The 19,043-nt window shown below is 46.8% G+C and overlaps 1 protein-coding gene across 2 annotated transcripts; it reads left to right on the forward strand.

Moving 5' to 3' along the window:
- The first annotated feature begins 705 nt into the window (after positions 1-705).
- Positions 706-3,476, forward strand: LOC142879975 (protein FAM177A1-like). 2 transcript variants are annotated; one of them, XM_076013564.1, is made up of 5 exons: positions 706-864; positions 1,076-1,279; positions 1,376-1,442; positions 2,098-2,195; positions 2,293-3,476. In XM_076013564.1, exons 1-5 carry the CDS (start codon positions 796-798, stop codon positions 2,503-2,505), a joined length of 651 nt encoding a protein of 216 aa, XP_075869679.1. In that variant the 5' UTR covers positions 706-795; the 3' UTR covers positions 2,506-3,476. The 2 variants fall into 2 exon arrangements, with proteins under 2 accessions (XP_075869679.1, XP_075869680.1); XM_076013565.1 differs by having other exon boundaries at positions 1,076-1,273.
- Positions 3,477-19,043: the final 15,567 nt, after the last annotated feature.

Consider the following 19,043-nt stretch of genomic DNA (forward strand, 5'->3'; position numbering starts at 1 on the left):
AAATAGCCTGTTTAAATGCCGCTGTCAGATCCTAATGGGAAAGAAAGAGCCGCACCAGTGAGCTATTGCAACACAACTTCTGCTCAAACTACTGAGAGGACGAGTGGGATGCGAGTCTTGGCAGAGGGCAAATGTATAATCTGCAGAAATGGGAACTGATGCGGATAGACTGTGGTGATGAAGGTGCACGTCTTGGATCATATCTCGGGAGAATATAAAATACACCATGGACCATGTTGTGACAACATAAGGCTGGTTTGCACATTTAAGGTTACAGATTCCTTCTTCCTGAATGAGTTTTGTGTGCAGCCTTCCATGCCAGAATATTTACTGTTAAACAGAATGATGTGTCTGATTTGTAGACCTCAGGATTCTCTCCCTGGTAATTTTCTGCCAGCTCACAAACGACGTCGTTTTCATTCCTGGTGTTATTTGGTACTTTACTGACATCTAGTGGTTGGCAAAGTGAGTGAGGTAAAAAAAAGAAAAAAAGATGCAGAGAGTGAGAAGACCATCAGGGGTATATGGGTTGTATCTCCTCATCCCAGCACTAAAATGCGAAGAAGAAAAAATATATGAAGAAATACAGAAAATATAATAAATAAAATAGTTACAAAAAAAGAAAAAATAATTAACAACAACAACAACAACAACAAAACCGCCTGTCGCCCTTCATGCAGAATTCCTGGCGACGTCACGAACAGGTTGACGCAGCGCGCCACTTCCGGCTCTGGTGGTCGCGCGCAGCATCCAGGGATACAAAGAAGTCGAAGAGGGAGCAGAAGAGGGTCGACCATGGGCGACATCCCGCTGTATCTCAGCAACGTCAGCGTGTCGATAGGACAGACGGTGGAGGTGGAGCAGGTCGGTGAACAACCGCTTACCGCTTGTGTGTTTGTTTTTGTCGGGTCGCCTCGCTTTGCTAGGCGTTAGCGAGGATGTCGCCCAGCTTCCGGTTGGCAGCTCGCTGCCCTGTCACTGTAATGTCGGCGCTGTTTATTTACCTCGTTGCACCTGCTGCCTTTCTCGTCATAACACCCCGTTACTGTTATAACGGAGCGCGTTTTCTCCCAAGGCTCGGAGCTCCGATCCGGGCAAAGACTTCGAGAGTGTGGAGCTGGAGGGGGAGCAGCAGCAGAGGGAGAAGGTCCCCCGCAGGATCATCCACTTCTCCAGCGGGGAGACCATGGAGGAGTACAGCACCGACGAAGAAGAGGAGGAGGAGGACAAGGTGGCAGAGCGGAAGGACCTGCTGTCCTCCCCGGTTGAAGCGGTGAGGGTGAGAACGGGTGAAGATGTGGCTGGGCATGATTGGAGGACATGGTGGGCTGAAGAAGAGATGAATAATAAATCCTAATGCATGTATGTGTTGCAGTCCAAGCAGACCTGGGGTCCCTACGTCTGGTTCCACATGTGGAGGGCAGCCACGTCCACCATCTCAGGTTGGTCCACCCCAGGAGCTCATACACCAACGTCATACTCACAGCAGAGAGGTTCGAGAGCAGATAGATGTCTCCAAACTCCACATATCAGGTTCTAGACTGGAACACGTTTCAATTTAAAGGACCAATGTCCAAAATTTCTCATAATGGAACTTGAACATAATGTTCTGAAGGTTGAAATTTTGGGGGGAATTCTTGGGAATTCTTCTTGGAAGTTCTGATGCTCTGCAACCATGGTGACTTTACTGGTGACAATACCGTTTGAATTTATCAGGTGAAAGAATCTGTCTTTGAAACATCGATGCTCATTGCTCTGTACCTTAAAGTTCAAGTTCAAGTTCAAGTGACCTTGAAGGTCAGAGCTGGAAACGGTTCAGTTTGTGGCTCTGCAGAAAATCAGCTTGGAAAGTTTAACCAGTCTGAATCAGTGTTAAAATGTGCAGTGATTCAGGAAAGAAATTTCAATCTCATTAATTGTCCATCGTGTTACAACAGACTTAACGGTGCTGACGTCGAACCCAGAATTTAAGGGTCAGCAGAAACATAAGATAAAGTCGCACAGCGTTTACGGAAACAATGTCGAATCCAAATTAATTTCGCCGTCGCCCATCGATCCCTAGCGAGCTGCCCTTAGTTGCTTCACTTTCTCCTCCAGCCTGCGACTACCTGGGAGAGAGGATGGCCTCCTTTTTCGGCATAACGTCGGCCAAGTATCAGTACGCCATCGACGAGTACTACAGGATGAAGAAAGAGGTGCGGCCCGCCGTCGCTCTGCGCTAATTTTTTACCTCATTTTCCCGCTTGGCCAAAAAAAAAAAAAACTCACCGCGCGGTGTCGCTCTCTCGCCAGAGGGAAGAGGAGAAGGAGGAGAACCGGCTGTCGGAGGAGGCCGAGCGAACCTGCGAGCGGTCGTCCACGCTGGAGGACGAAGACGAGGACGTCGCCGTGGGAGGGACGCCTCGTGCGGCCGCGCCTCGCCCCGACGTGAGCTACCGGGTGGAGAGCGAGAGCCTGCCTCCCCCGTGCGTCATCACCGTGCCGGCGATCGTCACGGCAACCTAGGCACCTGACGCCCGAGGCATTTAAAGGTCCCACATGATGCGAAGTTCACAAATGTTTTGTCTTGGTAATAGAGTGGGTAAGGGCTCACTAAAAGTTTCATCTAAGTGAACTAGTTTTCGTGAGCGGCCCCTTATGACATCACAAAGGGTAGAGAACGGTGGTTCTCAACTGGTGGAGTCTCAGGACGCACATTTTTTTCCCCCCTCCTTATCATCAGGAAGTCGCGGACCAAATTTATTCCACAAAAATAAAACGCTAGCCTGTCAAGTGATTAATTCTTTTTTAATTGCGATTAATCGCAGAATCTTCATAGTTAACTAGTAGTTAACAGAGATTAATCGTGGTTTGAAATGTATACAATTCTGTTATTTTGCATTTCAAGGCAGTTTTAACCCCATAAAATAAAGTATTTCTCACTAGAAATACTTTACTTTACTCTTGATACTGCCCACAAAGCCGCGAGCCACCAGTTGAGAAACACCAGTATAGAGTCCTCACCTATACCTTCCCCAAATTCTGGCCCCGCCCTCTAAGATTGCCTTGTTCCCCTTCCAAACATGTGGAAGGTATGATAAAGAATCAATTTTAGCAGGAAGTTAAAACTCGGCAATTGCAGGCTGTAAACAGAGGGTTCGTTTTTACCTTTTTTTAGGGAGCACGGGGGTGTAGCCAATTATGTGAAACTGCCCCCATTTTGAATGAGACGTGAAAATCAGCAGAGTATGGGACCTTTAAATGCTTGTTTCTGGCGGCGCCGCTCACATTCGGGTGCTTCATCCCCCGGCGGAGGAAGAGGAGGAGGAGGAGGAGGAGGAGGAGAGTCTCCTCAGACGACACGTCCGTCCTGCAGCAGCGCACATGCAAGCGCAAATTTAAGATGTATCCGACAAGATGGATCACGAAATGGTTCCTACACTAAAAATGTAATTTAATAATAATATTTGTCTTACGGGGACAAAGAAGAAGAAAAATCGTCTAAGCCAGAGAGTCAGAAAGTGTGATGTTCTACGTCAGTTTGTGTGCTAATCTGTAGTCTAAGTGGCTTTTATTGTCGCGTCCGGCAGCAGCAGCAGCAGCAGCCGCCGCAGCTTTGTTGACGTGCAAGGTGAGCGTTGCTCCTCTGCTCTGTGCCTGCGGCGTACCGAGCACTGTGCCTCAACCACCCAAACAGCCAAGTCAGTGCCGCGTCCGCACACTTTATCAGTGAGTTCACCACCAGGGGGGCGCATTTGTGTTTATCTGATGCACTCTTTTTTTTTTTTCTTTTCTTTTTTTTTTTTTTTTAACTCGGATCAGAGCAGTGGCTGCTGACCGTTTTAACTCTTGTGTGTTCGCTCTGCGTGTGTGTGTTTCATCATTGAGAATTAAGCAACCGTTGCACATCTGTTCACTGTTACTGATGTTTTTCTTCAAAGGCAATTTTTTTTCATTGTTTACCACGTTTTTTTTAATCGCCTCATCCGACGCCTCCGACGGCGGTTTTGTTACGTACAAAGTACAAAGTTACAGATATTTTTTTGGAATTGTTTTTGCTACAATGTTTTGATATTTCCGTATTTATTTTACTGAACTGATAGAGTACTTAATTTAAGACTTGTTTTGTACTGATTGAGTAACACTGCACTGTAAAAAAAAAAAAAAAAAAAAATACTGTTAATAAAACCATGAATGTTTCACTTTTAGACACGCTTCTTTGCCCTTTTTTTTTCTTTTTCTTTTCTAGCCTCAGTTACCTAAATAGGCTCTTTTCTGGTGATAAGCTCAGTGTTCCCAGACAGCCAATCGGGTGAGGCGGCTCCGCGAGAGTCCGGGATGACGGATAAAACTGTAAAAATGGGACCTTTAAGTGACTCGGGCGCGGTTGCGTCACAGTGGCGCTGCAGTGTTGACTGTTGGTGGCTGCTGATAAAGAGCCCTGTGTCACTGCGCACGGTGACTCCTCTGAGGTCAGCAGGCCGCGTCGCCCCGGCCGCACAATGTGGCCATTCTTGGGTCGGGGCGGCGACCTCAGCGCTGCTGACATGCACGGCAGCGGGACGCAGCGCCCTCGGAGCGACGAACAAAGGAGTGCTGTGGGAGCAGCGGCGAGGTTTGACGGCGAAATCCACGCCAGTCATGTCACGAGTCACAGTGCAGGAATGTGGTCGATGAATAAAAATGACAGCGGAATGTAGTCATTGAGCTACAATAGTTATAGTTGAAGTTTTTGGGGTGGTTTTTCTATCTTTTAAAGATATTAAAAAAAAATAAATAAATAAAAAAATACTGTCTTCAAAAAATGAGAAGTCCGATGCTTATTTTTATCCTGGACTCCAGCACTGGAGCAGTGTGTGATGTTATATTTTAGGGGGGGGTGAAACGCTAGATCTCCAGTAAAAGGCCTATTTAGCCTGCTGTTTACAGCCTCCTGCTGCTTCTTACTAGGACTTGATGCTCTGTTGGATCTTCCACATTCTGTGAAGGGGACAAAAACAGGACGATTTTAGAGGGTGGGGGGAGAAAACACCAGGCTGGAGGTGACAGGTGATAGTTAGCAGTGCCCTTTGTGACATCACAGAGGGCGGAATGTCAGGACTCAGTTTTTTAGCACGCACTTCTTTACTTACTTTACCTTCGTTTAAAAGTGAAGCGAGCACAACAATTAACTGAGGAACTTTTTCTTATCTCACTGGCTTTCTGGATGTGATCAAAAATGCATTTATTATTTAAAGAAGAAGAACAAGAAGCCATTTTTGTTTGAAAAAAAGAAAGTAAGACAAGATTAATTTGGGGAAATGTCTTCCTTGCATTTTATCATTTTACGATTAGATGTCAGAAACTCGTGTAAAGCTGCAGCCAGGAGTTCGTTATCTAAATTATTCATCATTAGCGCTGCGGCGAAATGTCACTTGAGATTTGTTCCAGTTTGCAAGACTTTCCTTTGGCTTTGCTTTACTCGTTTGCTTCTGGGCAAAAAAATAAAAAAATAAATAAAATCTTCAGAAACGGGTTTTCCCTGAGCTTTTTCCAGTATTGGAGAAGCACAAAAAAACAGCCGAACGGGCGGCATCATCATCACAACATCGGAATGAGTCTGCCAGCCTCAGGCTGAGATCATAAACATGAGAGTGTGACAGGGCTGTTGCAGTTACGGTGCCATGGTGTCACTGCCACCGTGACACCGTAACTGCAGCCTCTGCTCTCTGAAATCACACTTTCCTTTTGGGAACACGAGTCACGGAGTCGCACTCGAGAGCGACGGCTCCGGTCAAGCCGGCCCCTGACACGCCACCCACCAGCAGCCTGCTCCCTGCTCGCACATCGTCATTAAAACGCTGAGCGTCACCCACCCGGGCACGTCTGCATAATTCATAAACAACAACCCAGCGTGATTTTGTTTTTTCATTGTTGTTGTTTTTTCCTCATCTGTGGGAGCAATGACTTGTCCTCGCTGTCTGTGGGCTGATGGCAAGGCCGGGTTGAGCTTTCCTTAAAAAGCTTGCTGGCTTTTTTTTTTTTCCCACCTTGATTATTCTTTTATGTGACTCATTCAAGTCGTCAGGCTTCAGCAGAGTCTTACGTCCCCCCCCCCCCCCCCGGGTTCCGCAAAAAGCGGAATTCCTCTCTCCTCAAACATCCCCTGTTCTGGAAACTCCTCTGGACCGCGGTGCAATAGTCATCACTTGTCAGGTGACTGTGTCAAATCCAAAGATCCACAGTGGGGAAAATTGACCACTTCCTATATGTAGTTAAACTCAGAAAGGTTTGGTATCGGCCACGTTGGTGCAAATGTTTACGAAATTCCTGCTGACTGGTCTCATCGTTCGGTGACGACTAGTGGCAGAAAGCAAAGCTGGCCTTGTTTTAAACTGAGGGCAGCCGCTGGTGGCTCGACGTGTTTTTCCCCCCCTCTCTGCTCGCAACGTGCTGAGCTCGCGGTGACTAACAGGCAATTAAGAGCTCTCGCTGTGTGTCGCGGCCCAGCCAAAACACTCATCAACGGCCTCCTTCCGAGGACGGTGAGATCAGTTCGGCTTGCAGTTGTTCCGTTTTTGTGTTGTTGCCGCATTGTTTGTCCGCCAAACCGACAGATAGCCTGGACATTATTCATAAATGAGCTTTTTATTGATTTTGATATCAATAGACAACTGTTACATTGTGAATAATCCTGTATGCCACCCCAAAAAAAAAACGACAACAAATTTTTGTCTGGTGCCGCATTTTTTGAAATGCAAAATGTGCAGAAACTGGAATACTTCAGGTCTTCACCTGTCACAGCACGTCATCTCCAGACCTGCTCTACAACTGGTCCGCAATAGTCACGATAAGGATGCGAGGCCTGTTGAGCCGGTCCTGCTTAGGAAAAGCAACAATATGCTTTCCCCGATATGCCCACTAGAGGGCACTACTGTATCTTAATAGCAGCTGATCAACCAACCAACCAACCAACCAACCATGCGGGGTTACTCCGTGCCAACAGCCCAGGTTGTTTGAGTTCAGCCCTGGATGTAAAGAAGCTATTTTTTTTAAAGCGCTTCTCTTTGAGTTTTTTTTTGGGGGGGGGGGGGGGGGGCTGCTGTTTAAAATTTTGCGTCCCTCCAGAAGTCGGACGCATCTCGTGAACGCGAGTCATTTCACTCATTCAGTAAGACGTTTCTTTAAAGTGTCTGCTGTAGAGATTCTGCAGCCAACAGGAAACTGCCCTCGTGCTTTTTTTTAAGTAGTGTGTGTGTGTGTGTGTGTGTGTGTGTGTGTGTGTGTGTGTGTGTGTGCAGCTTCCTTCAGGGAGGCATGAAACACGCAGCAGTCATCTGGCAATCAGAGTGATGAGGTGGGAAAACCCGGGATTGAGAATTCACAAAGCCCTTCCTTGTGACTGAGTGTCCTCTGGTACAGCTGCAGGACGTACGAGGAGTCACCAACCAACCCACCCGCCCGGCCTGCACACCGCCTCGGACGTGCGTTGTGCGCCGGGCCGGCGTGACGAAACAAGTGTCCAGCTTTTTTTCTGCTGCTGTTGAGAGAAAAAGAAACAATCTTTTTGTTTGTTTGTTTGGTTCTGGGGGGGATTGTTCAGAAAAGGGACCACCCAGTGAACTACAGGCTAGACCATGAGAGGGAGAATCTATCTATCTATCTATCTATCTATCTATCTATCTATCTATCTATCTATCTATGTATCTATCCATTTTCATTTTTTCTTATATCTTTGTCTGGTTTGATTGAGAGGTGGTAGCTGAGCCCAATCTGTCTGCCATATGGGCGGATGCGCTCAGCGTTATTCATTGGCAGCACGTGCAGGTTTAGTCACCTGCTATGAATAGCTGGCTCCAAGATGCCCTGTGGTAACCCGATGCTCCCCAGAGGAGTTTTTCTCCCGAATCCCTTGAATTTGAACTCACGTATCCTTCTGGCGAGGTGACGAACCCGGAAATAGAAAGTGTTTGCAAAGGGAAGGTCTTTTGCGTCAAACAAGGTGGAAGTTGATTAGGGGGGAGTCTGTTGCGTTAGCCTGTCACGCGCCGCCGTGTTTGGTTTTTGTTCCACCCCACCCCCACCCCACCCCACCCCACCCCCACGTGTGCTCTGTGTGAGGCACATTACTGCCATAGGGGGGAATTTCAAATCTGAAATGGGGGGATTTCAACCTGAAACTAAAAGAGATGGCAGCCAACGCTAAAGTGACCAGTGGCAGGTCACTGGTGTAAAAGGGGAAACAGGGAGGTCAGAGAGCCACTCCTGCCAACCTAGGATAGAGTTAACTGGAGTTTTTTTTTTTTTTCCCGGGAAACAGAGAGCGTCTGTGGAAAAGCCGACAAATGTTGACTCTGTTGCTCATAGCTAGCCGTGAGTAATCACACATTAGCTGAGTTTCCGTAAAGCCCAAAATGAATATGGCGTTAAAAATGTTTTGCAGAAGAAGGCAAGATTTGGAGTTTAAAAGTTTTAATTTACCTCTCAAACTTCTAATTCACACAAAAGAAAAAAGTTTGGGGTGGTTTCTGTCTTTTTGGAAAGAGCTAATGTGCCAAAACTTGGATGGCAACAGGTTTGCTGAACAGACTCTGATGTGGCAAACATCAGATTATTATGTCTGTCTTGGTGTCGGAGCCTTGTGGCTAATGCTAGCTGACCTTTCCTATCACGTTAGCCCCATTTATTTACATTGGACCGCTTCAGGGCAGCGCAGCACTTGCCTTCTTCTTCTTCTTCTTCTTCTTCTTCTTCTTCTTCTTCTTCTTCGATTTTTTCACTTTTTACCCAGACTTTCAAAAAACTTCAGACATAATAATGCAGCGACTCGGCCAGCTCAGTGTGTGAGGTAAAATCAAAAGCAGAGGCACTTGTGTTACGGCCCTGATGATTCCAGCAGACCCACTTTGGCCAGTCTAGCCAGGAAGTCACGATGAGTTGCGCCATTTAATATGCTCTGGCCGAGGCCAGGTGGTAAAAAAGTCAAAGTGTGTTTTCCTCTTACGAAAGCCTCTAGCCTTGTACTTTTTGTCCCTCTGTTAATGCTAAAATGCCTCTCCGGTCAATGCTAACCTCCTTTGCATGAGCTAAGCTTGCTGTCGCTTGCTATCAAGTCTTCATCTATTTTTGAGGGGTTTTTTTTCTGTAGCTAGCAGCAGCTAGCTATGGAACGGAGCCAAACTACCACGGGATTGTAAGAGCTACTGAAAACACTGGAGCTTGGCAAGACGGACTGCCGAGATTTCAGCCGCGCAACGCTCATCCCACTCTGCTTTTCTTCTTTTTTTTTTTCTTTTTTTTTTAAACAGAAAAATACCCAGCGGAGGGCAGAGTGTCACCTCACACCTCCGCTGTGTGACTTCCTGTAGACTGAGACGCTTGTTTGAGTCGTGGGTAGAGACAGGCAGAATGAGACAAAGGCGGTGTTGGTTGGTTAGTGGGTGGTGTTTTTTTTGTTCTTTTTACATATATACATATATATATATATATATATATATATATATATATGTATATATTCTTTGGTGTTGGAGGGGGGCAAGTAGTTGCAGACACACAGGGACAGTCAGACATAAAGAAAGACAAAAGGAGGATGATGAGAAGAGCAGCAGCCCCATTTGATGTGGGTCTCATCGGGGCTCTGTGAGTGTGTCTGTGTACGTCTGAAACGAGGCAGGCCAGACCGGGGGGGGGGGGATTTCCGCTCAGGGCGCTCGGGTCTGTCATCTCACTACCCCCCCACAACTCCACCTCCTCCCGGCCCCCCACCGCCGCCCAAGACTTTGCTTCCTTTCCGTGCACTGTAACTGCAGCCAGCAGGCCGGGACCAAAGACTTTGAAGGGACGGCGGCGGGGTCTCTAGAGGAGCCGAGGATTTCTGAAGGGCCCCTTGATGCATGAAAATCACCCGTCCGGCCCCCCCACACACACACACGCGTTTAACATGTCGCGCTCAGTCTGCCTGCACACCCAAAAAGCACTTCAGTGCACGCGCACGCGGCGCGGCACAGCGCAGTGGAAAGTCCCTGGCAGCCTGGGCCGCCTACTATCTGCTCTGCAGGTCGGCCTGTTGCTGCACAGGTGGCTGCTGCTGCTGCTGCTGCTGCTGCACCTTCAACAATGCGTGCAGACAAATAATAAACCAATTTGTTCCCCAGCTGACCTCGCTGGACTCTGTTAAAGGGAATATTAGACGCGGGGAAGCGGAGGGACTTTCAGAGTGCAGTCACTCATTCACTCTTCTTTTTTTTGTGTGTTATTTTCTTTTCAAAGACGGCCTTTGTTGGATTGGAATTGCAAATGCATTTGTGATAGAATAAAGCTTAACTCACACCTCCGGTCATCGCTGACTTTCAAGTTATAAAAGTGGCTTTTAAGTGTGAATTTTCTGGTGGGGGGTAAGGGGGGCTGCCACACTTTCCGCTGCTGCCACGAAGGCAACTGTGCAAACTTCTGCATTTTATTTTTACTGACCACTGCAACTATTGGAGTGGAGGTCAAAGTCAAACCTTTCTTGGAACACCAGCTAGCGGTTTTCCTGAAAATGTTTTGTCATTTTCACTTTCAAAGTAGAAGCAGTCTATCTATCTGTCTGTCTATCTATCTATCTTCTGAGTGGATGGAACAGAGCGTAGAAGTGCTAAGTTGACCTCGAGCTCATTCAGTGCCGTATCGAGCAATTGGAGGACACGATCCTCTGTTCTCACATGGACACAAGTCACTAAAGATGGGGAAATTTGTTGGGGGGGGGGAAAGGCGCAAAGGAATCAGAGCAGACGATAAACAACTGTAGTCAGTCATGGAACAGCGACTTATGCAAACAAGCATTCGGCAAGCAGTAAAAAGGAAAAAAAAAATAAAGTGCAACACCAAAGTGAAAAGCCAAACAATACAACCACGTCACTCTGGGTTATTTGTGTCGCTGACGGGTCTGGGTGTGTTGTGTCCACTACACAGGGGGGATTTTTCACGAATCAGAGGGCCTATTGTCTGTAAGGGGTTGGTCAGGGGTTTCAAAGATTCCTCATTGTCCCGGAACAATATTGGAAATGATTAAACGGTCACATTAATTTATGATGTAATTAGAAAGTGATTGCACGTTTTATCTCTTTCAACAATTCATCACAATGACAACAACATCTCATTTCGGGGGAAGAGTGCTGAACAAAGTCTCTCAAACAAAATTGCTTTGCAAGTGAGCGCAACGCAGCAAATGGCGCTCATCACAAATCAGGCTGATAGAAGGATAGCGATAAAGAAGAGTTGGTAATATAAAAAGAGTTTGTGCAGTTTGTGCAAAAGCACATCAAATACAATATTTGTCCGTATGATTTCTTCGCTCCCCTCTGCTGACATCACCATGTTGTGTGTTTTTTAACTGCTGATTCTCTAACTCGCTTTGTTTTAATGCAATATCAATTTTCCCCCCCAAAAAAAGAATATCTAAATGTTTCGAAGTAACCCTAAAAGCAAAAAACGCTCATTTTAGAGTCTTTACTTGCCGAACAAACCAAAACAATGCTCATTTCTTTTCCGACTTGACCCGTAACGTATCAGAACTTCTAAATTTTCTGGACTTTTCACTGACTTTAACCTGAACTGGTCAATGGGTGTTTTGTTTTGCAGGGGCGGAGGCCCTCGCCCTCCTTCAGAATGCCTTATGTAACCGTCGGTCCGAGCCAAACAGTAGTGAAACATCCTCTGCACGCTAATGCGGCTGCATGGGCGGTGTGTGTGTGTGAAGCTGCAAAGGACACCGAGGTCCACATGTAAACTTTAGGTACTTTCCTCTGCAAAGAGCAGACACCCAGCGCCTGTCACTCATGTTTGCTTGATACACAGTGAGGCGTGTGAAAAGAGGGTGTGACGGTGGTGGTGGGGGGGGGCTTGAAAGAAGGAAGCAGTGACTTTGACCTGAGTTATGACTGTGGGTAAATACGGGGGTGGCTGGTGTGTGATAAGACCACCTGGGAAAGTTGCCCATGCTAACACAGCGAAGGTTTTGGCAAATCCAGTGCATTGCCTCAGTTTGGTGAGGGGGTTTAAGGTGTGAATGCTGCTAAAAGGGAATTTTTTTTAACTACAATGGAAAAAATGGTTACTTTTTCAGTTTCATTTTTCTTTTTTAAATTCAGACCTGGAAATGACCATATTTAGTCATTTCCATTTTAGTCATTGTTCCGTTAGCACTGTTCGCTTGCTGTGAACCAGCTGAAAATGAATTCCTGTGCGGTTTGCTCGAGGAGACCACATCTAATCTAATTGTTGATACTGTCAGTATAAGTCATTTTACTGACAAATATTGTGCCGCGTAGCTTTCGCTCAATGCGATTGTGCTGAAGTGCTAGCTCAGCTCGTGTCACTGACATGAGCTCATTCATTTTTGCCTCCAGACCAAACAGGTCCGCAGAAGATGCAATCACTGCTACTCTCCATCACTCACTTGGATAGACGGAACAACCATGGACGAATGTTGTTCCTGTATTTTAGTTCAGCATTTAGCACAATCATCCCCCAACAGCTCTTTCAGAAACTCTGTCACTTAGGACTGAACTCCTCTCTCTGTAACTGGGTGTTGGACTTCCTAACAGAGAGGCCACAGCAGGTGCGTGTCGGCAGCAACATCTCAAGGACTGTCACAATGAACACAGGAGCACCCCAGGGGTGCGTGCTAAGTCTGTTGCTCTTCTTCACACTGCTGACCCTCATGGCTTAGAAACAGCTTTGTCCACGAAATGGTCAGGACGCTGAACACTTTGCATTTTGTAACTGCACTATAATTGCATAAGACTACCACCTGTTTACTGCACTGTGTCACTTTTGTTTTTTCGTATTTAGCATTACCCACTTCACGTTGTCTGTTTGTTGCATTTTGTGCATTTATTGTCTATATATTCTAACTCTATATCCTTGAACCTTGAACCTTGACTTTGTTTGCGTTGGCGAATGAGGTACAATGAGGGCAGCAGTTACAAAATGTTCTAAATATTTATTTTAAAACTTCTAAAGGTCATTCACAAAAGATAATCTTAGTTTAGTTCACTGTGTGTAGCCTAGCATTGCCACACCAATACCTCACTGACTCTATGTCCACCTCACATGGCTTCGTTCTCGATGCTATCCATGGCGCAGTCTACTTGGTTGAAATCCTCCTAGCCAATCAAAGCAATGTGTGTGGGGCATGCCGGGTTTACCCCAACCAACCAACAAAGACGGTTTCGGGCAATCAAAAGATTGCCGTTACTGATGTGGTTTGACTGTTCCAAATGAAACCAACGCTGGGCCAGCTACCCAACAAAACCGAGAACAGCCGAGCGGTTTTGTCGACGCCGGGGCAAGCTGTCGCACTGCCTCCGTCACGTGTTTCGTTCCTCTGAATCACCCGCGTCGACAGGCAATTTTATCCACGTCTGCTGGCTCTGCTGACCCAAAATAAAGCACCTCGGAAAAGCATGTCATTTATGTCACTGTGCCATGAGGCTAGACTGTGGGTTGACCGCACAGGGTGAAAATAAAGGTTGTCCCATTTGTTGCATTTAGGTTCCACTGTGTATTTTTACCTTCATCCACCCACCCCCCCATCCACCCACCCCTGCTCTTTTTTTTTTTTTTAACTGAAAATGTCAAGTTTCGATTTCAGGGAACTTTTATTTATCCTAAAGGACCGTTCCACTGCAGCTGTCTGACCACACAAACACTGGCGGTGACAACGGTATATCATTGAATGTGAAGGTCCCAGTTTGAGATGCTAAATAAACAGTGGGGCGACACGCTGGTGCAGCGGTTAGTGTCATCACCCCCGCTGATAGAAGGGTAGATTCCCAGGCCTTGACTTGTCCGGACTGCGCAACACTGACTGCAGTGATGTTTGAATGGACCAATAAATAGCGCTGCTATTGAGACTCCATTCACATTGTGCATGAACAATAAGGATAATGATGTCAGGTAAAGCCCAGATAAAAGCCTCTACCCACAGCGATGATTTTGATGAGGGTTGCATCGATACCAGTATCAGAAGTCGGTACCAAGACCGGGGTTGAGTACTTGTTAGATTTGTGTTTGTACTGCAGTGAAACTTATGAGAGTCACTTTGTTTTAGAAAAAACATGCTGAGGAATGTTGTTCAAATAAAACATCTGTGGAAAATAAAATAAAAAAATTGAAGCAATTCTTTATTGTGAAATGGTCTTATTAAGTACTCGGTAACAGTACCGGTGGGTGCTGAAATGCAAGTACTCGTACTTTACTCATTCTGTAAAACAAAAAAAGAGGTATCGGTGATAACACACAACGCGTGATGCCTGACGTGAAAAAAAATCCACAGAATGTCGCCGTCAGACTCGTCGCTGTGTCCCCAATCTCAGAGTGCCGACCCAAGGAAACCGACTGGGCATCCGGTGGATGTGGAGGAAACTCCCCACTCTTGTATTTTTTTTTTTTCTGGTTCCTGCAGCCAACCCACGCAGCGGCTACAAACAATAGATATTTTAAGCCCTTTGTTAAATTTATCCCCCCGTGACGCTGTTGTTGTTGTTTTCCTTTGCTAAACAATCCCCACATTTCGCTCCGCCGACACGTGCACGTCTTTTTCTGTCCGGGGCCCAAGTACAGGTTTGTCGTCTAAGTACTCGTTGGGTCCAATGCGTGTCGCAATGAGTGTGTGTGTGTGTGTGTGTGTGTGTGTGTGTGTGTGTGTGTGTGTGTGTGTGTGCATTTGTGCGTGTGTGTGTGTGTTTGTGAGACGGTTCTTTTTTTATCTTCCCCCTCTAAACATCCCCCATGCATCCCACGCCCCCCTTTTTTCTGAAGCGGGTTTTGCCTTGTTTGTCAGTCAGTCAGTCAATCATGGGTTAGGGTGGCGGGGAGGGGGCAGGCCCATGACACACACACACACACACACACAGGGGAAACATGAGAGGTGGAAACAACCAAGGGGAGGCATTCAAGCGGATCATTGTCCCCAGCTGAGGGATCCAACGGGGCAACAACTCTACGGAGGGAGGAATTCCCCCAGCAACTTCAAAACCATTTGCAGATGTTTGCTCACTTGGCTGCCACATCTGGCTCTCCGAGCTCCATCCTCCGTCCTGCCGTGCCCGTGTCCCTGCAGAAGCGATTGGCGACGGCGCAACGCGAGGCTCGCCAGCTGCCACGGATCCGCAGGGCCCCGCGAGCGCCCGACGGCCGGAGGCACTGCTAAGGCCATTATCTTTGGCGGCGGCCACGGCGTAGGGGAGAGGCTCAGCCGACGGGGGAAGTTTGGGGGATTTTGGAAGGGGAAGATGCAGCTTCTCTGTAACCGAAGCGCTACCGGAGGTCAGGAGCTTGCGCGGATCCTCCATCCGCAGTGTTTTCCGCCGTCACGTGTTCAGCTGCTTTGCTTAATCCCACGCCGTCACGTTATCTTTTTTTTCAATTGTGCTCACTGAAGCGTTTCCTTGCAAATATACCCCGAAGTGCATGAATAATCACCCACGATGACGGAACTCGAAAGTCAAATGCTCCAAGTCAGAAGGTGTCTTTCTGAGTTTTTTGTAGTTCACGCAACACGACTTTAGCTACAGTTTTCAAGTTAAGGGTGAATTCCAATTCCTCCCTTAACCCTCAATCTCAACCCTCAATCTCAAAAATGCGCGCTCCCGCGAGGTGCAAGTGCTTTTCCCGATTCTAAGAACGTCAAGTTGAGGGACGAGTTTAAGGGCTGTATCGCCCTCAATATTGAGATTCTCAGGCACCACCACATCTTCGAAAAAGATCGCGATGTAAAAGCGAGCTACAAATGAAAGTATTTTCTTAGTTAATAAAGATATAAATATTACGAAACCATTGTATTGTCTTAGTTTAAGATTTTTTTTATGGATTATTTACATCGTTGTTGCGTAACATTTTTTTTTTTACTTTACGAGGTTTGTCAACCGGACCGGCGGTCCCGGCTTCACGTTACTTGTATACCTCGTTGTGTAGCGAAGGAGGACTTCTTCCTTTTTCGCCGTCTTTTTCTCCTTCTTCTTCGTCGTTGTCGTCTTCTTGACAGACTGGACGTAGCTTTGGCGTAAGGCCGCCCCCCACAGTCTGAAGACGTAACCGCACTTAAGGGGTGTCCCTTTCTAAGCCCTTACACTTATTTTTGAGGGCCAAGATTGAGGGCCAAAGATTGAGGGTTAAGGGCGAGGGTTGAGATTGAGGAGTTAAGGAAGGAATTGGAATTGGCCCTAAGTCTACAAACGGGTTTAGTGATAACTCGGCTGCTGATCGGCTTCGCAGCAGAAAGTGTGAGCTGCTAGACAAATGAATCAGCAGCAGCGTGCCCTCGTAGCCTCCCATGCTGAGGAAGATGCCATTGTTGATGTCCGGTGTGAAGGGTAGACCGGTTGGAGAACGTAGAAAGGCAACAGCAACTCGTACAGCCACCGTTTAGTGCTTAGCTACGTAGCATAGCATCTCTGGCGGACAGGAATTTTTTTTCACAGCACTTCACAGAAACAAATAGTCAATTTAATTGTTCCTGTCTCACACGCTGCGTTTCACTTCCTGTAGCACTTCTGCTGTGACAAAACGTGACTCGGTGACCGGACCTGCTCGTCTGGGATTTCCTCCTCACAAAAATTCCTGAGCTGCTTTGCCGCTCGGTCATGCAGCCCGAACCGGACAACTAGCTGTGTAGCACGACCGGCATGACAATCTGATAACTTTAAACTTTGTATGTTGTCAGCCAGGCCTGGGATGCATCAGATCTGATGACCTTGTGTTGTCCCGGCCGGGCCTCGTGTTTTATAAATGTGCTTTTGAAAACATCACAGAACGCTACCTGCATCCCGAAGTACATTTGGTGCACGCTGGATTTTGCACTAGATGGTGTAACCACTGAAAACTCTCAATGCTTGCGTTGTGTTGTGTCCATGCAAGCAATAGAAAATAATATACATATATACAATAAGGTTGGGACATTATTACTTTACGTTAATTGTCAAATTATGTTGTTAATTTGACGTATAATAAATTGAAGTAGTGGTAGTAGTAGTAGTAGTAATTGGGCTAACAAGTTACCTCTGCTAACAACAAACGTGATGGATGATTGATAGCATTGTCTTGCTAAGCCCGGTGGATGTGAAATTTACATTTAAAAAAGAGCGTAAGTGAGTTTGTCCACTTCAAGCAACAATTTCTTTCAACATAAATTATTTTAAATACTTATAAATACAAAAATAAGGGGCATGTTTTTTTAATGTAAAATTTAGGGATTTTAAGTAAAAAGTTAAATGAAAGAATTCCTCAAGTAAAGCACAGATACCTGAAAAATCTATTTAAATACTTCCAAACCTCTGCTGCCAACTCAAATTTTGATATGCAATTAAAATACAATTAATTATGATTGATTAATTAATTACAAAGGCCATAATTAATTCAATTAATTTTTTTAATCAACAAAAATGTATCGAATTATACAGTATAACAACGGTTGTTCTATCTTAACTGCTCTAACTTTGTGGCTTTCTTCCCTGAGTTGCTTCACTGGCTGGTGGGATGGAACTGCAGGTTCAATTTGAAAACTTAGGTGAGGTTCCCGCTGACTAATAAAGAAAATCTGTTGATATAAAAACGAAATAGAGCTAAGTATGAACTAGAATAAACATCTGTTACATTTTCAATAAAAAAAATAAAAAGGGTTTAGGGTTAATTACTGGTCCAGGGGCCTTTTTGCACGTTCTCTCCAGAAAATCCAGGAAGTGGTGACTCTAAATCCATTGTTGGTGTGAGTGCAAAAGTTTGTCTCCATGTGACCCCTGGAATAAACTGGTGCTGTGTCCGACCCCGAGTGCAGGAGAAGTGGCGATAGAAAGACGGATGGATGGAGGGATAGTTATATTTTCTGCACAGCGGTGCAGTTTCTGGCCTGCCGTGCCTGTGCATCAAACTCTCACCGGCTGCCAGTCGCAAAAGCAACCTCCGCCCCGTAAAGCTCTCGCTGAGAATTTCTTTTTCGAACAAGCGAAAAAACCCGTCCTGGCAGTGCTGCGGGTGCATCTGCTTGCTCGAGCCTTTAGAAAAAAAAAAAAAAAAACACCGCAGAGGCCAGCCCGTCCCCGAAGCGGCGGACAACATTCCCTACGGCTGCTGACGACCCGTCATTAATCTGGCGGCGCCCGAGCCGGAGGAATCTTTGGTACTTTTCATTGAAGCGAGGGCCTCGTCATTCGCCTCCTTAAAAGGAGAGCCGAGGGCCGAGTCGGCCGGGGCTGCGCTGCAGGAACAACAGGCGCTCCTACCTAAGGGCCACATGCACGGCCGCCACGCGCATGTGCAGACACACACACACACACACACACACACAGCAGCAACAGCAGCAGTGGGAAATTCCCAGCGAAAAATTCCACTCCAGCAGTCCACTGTGAGCACATTCCTGCGTTTTACCCCCCCCACCCCCCAACTCCACCACCACCACCACCACCACCACCACCTCCCCTCAACCCCCCTCTTTTCTTCATAACATCTCAACTGGTGAAACGAAAGCCGAGATTTACGGTTTGTCAGGGCAGTTTTTGAACACAGCCTCAGGCTGGCCCAGCCGTAAATCTCTCTCCAGAAGGGAGAGCGTTGGCAGGGAGCTGTGCACTCGCTGGGTCGTTCTGGGTGGACTGGGAACACTGGTTTCAGCGGCTGGGAGGGTTGGAGGTGGGGGGGGGGGGGGGTCGGGCGTGAAACAACAGGCAGAGGCAAACAAGGAGACGAGATGCTGCGTGAGTTGCTGGTGTTTTCGGAGAACTTGGCGGCGGTGTCCTGCTCGCTCGGGCCTGTTGCTTTCTTGCCTGGATGCAAAATTAAAAGCAAAACGCCGCCGTGTCGTGACGAACCATTTGTCATGTTGGACACGTGCTGCTTTTTTCACTCTACTGAGAAAGCTGGGCGGAGGGGGGGTTGGGGGGTGGGGGGGTAGAAAGGGAAGAGGTTTTCCTCGTTCCAAATTCCCCCAGCATTCCCCGAAGTGACTTCACTTCTGATCCTGCTTGAACATCTCACGCGGTGGGAAAAAAGATTGATGAGGGCATGTGCTCCGTTTTGCCGTGTGAGTTAATGCACGAGTGTGCGAA

The sequence above is a fragment of the Nelusetta ayraudi genome, unplaced genomic scaffold (genome assembly GCF_046127955.1).
Source record: "Nelusetta ayraudi isolate G7.1 ecotype Tasmania unplaced genomic scaffold, CSIRO-AGI_Nayr_v1 ptg000151l, whole genome shotgun sequence".
Taxonomy (NCBI): Eukaryota; Metazoa; Chordata; class Actinopteri; order Tetraodontiformes; family Monacanthidae; genus Nelusetta; species Nelusetta ayraudi.

Excerpts from the sequence above, each read along its gene's own strand:
- LOC142879975 (XM_076013564.1), top strand. The coding sequence starts at position 796 with ATGGGCGACATCCCGCTGTATCTCAGCAACGTCAGCGTGTCGATAGGA. Across the intron at positions 865-1,075 it reads AGACGGTGGAGGTGGAGCAG|GCTCGGAGCTCCGATCCGGG; the intron begins GTCGGTGAACAA and ends TTTTCTCCCAAG. Across the intron at positions 1,280-1,375 it reads CCCCGGTTGAAGCGGTGAGG|TCCAAGCAGACCTGGGGTCC; the intron begins GTGAGAACGGGT and ends TATGTGTTGCAG.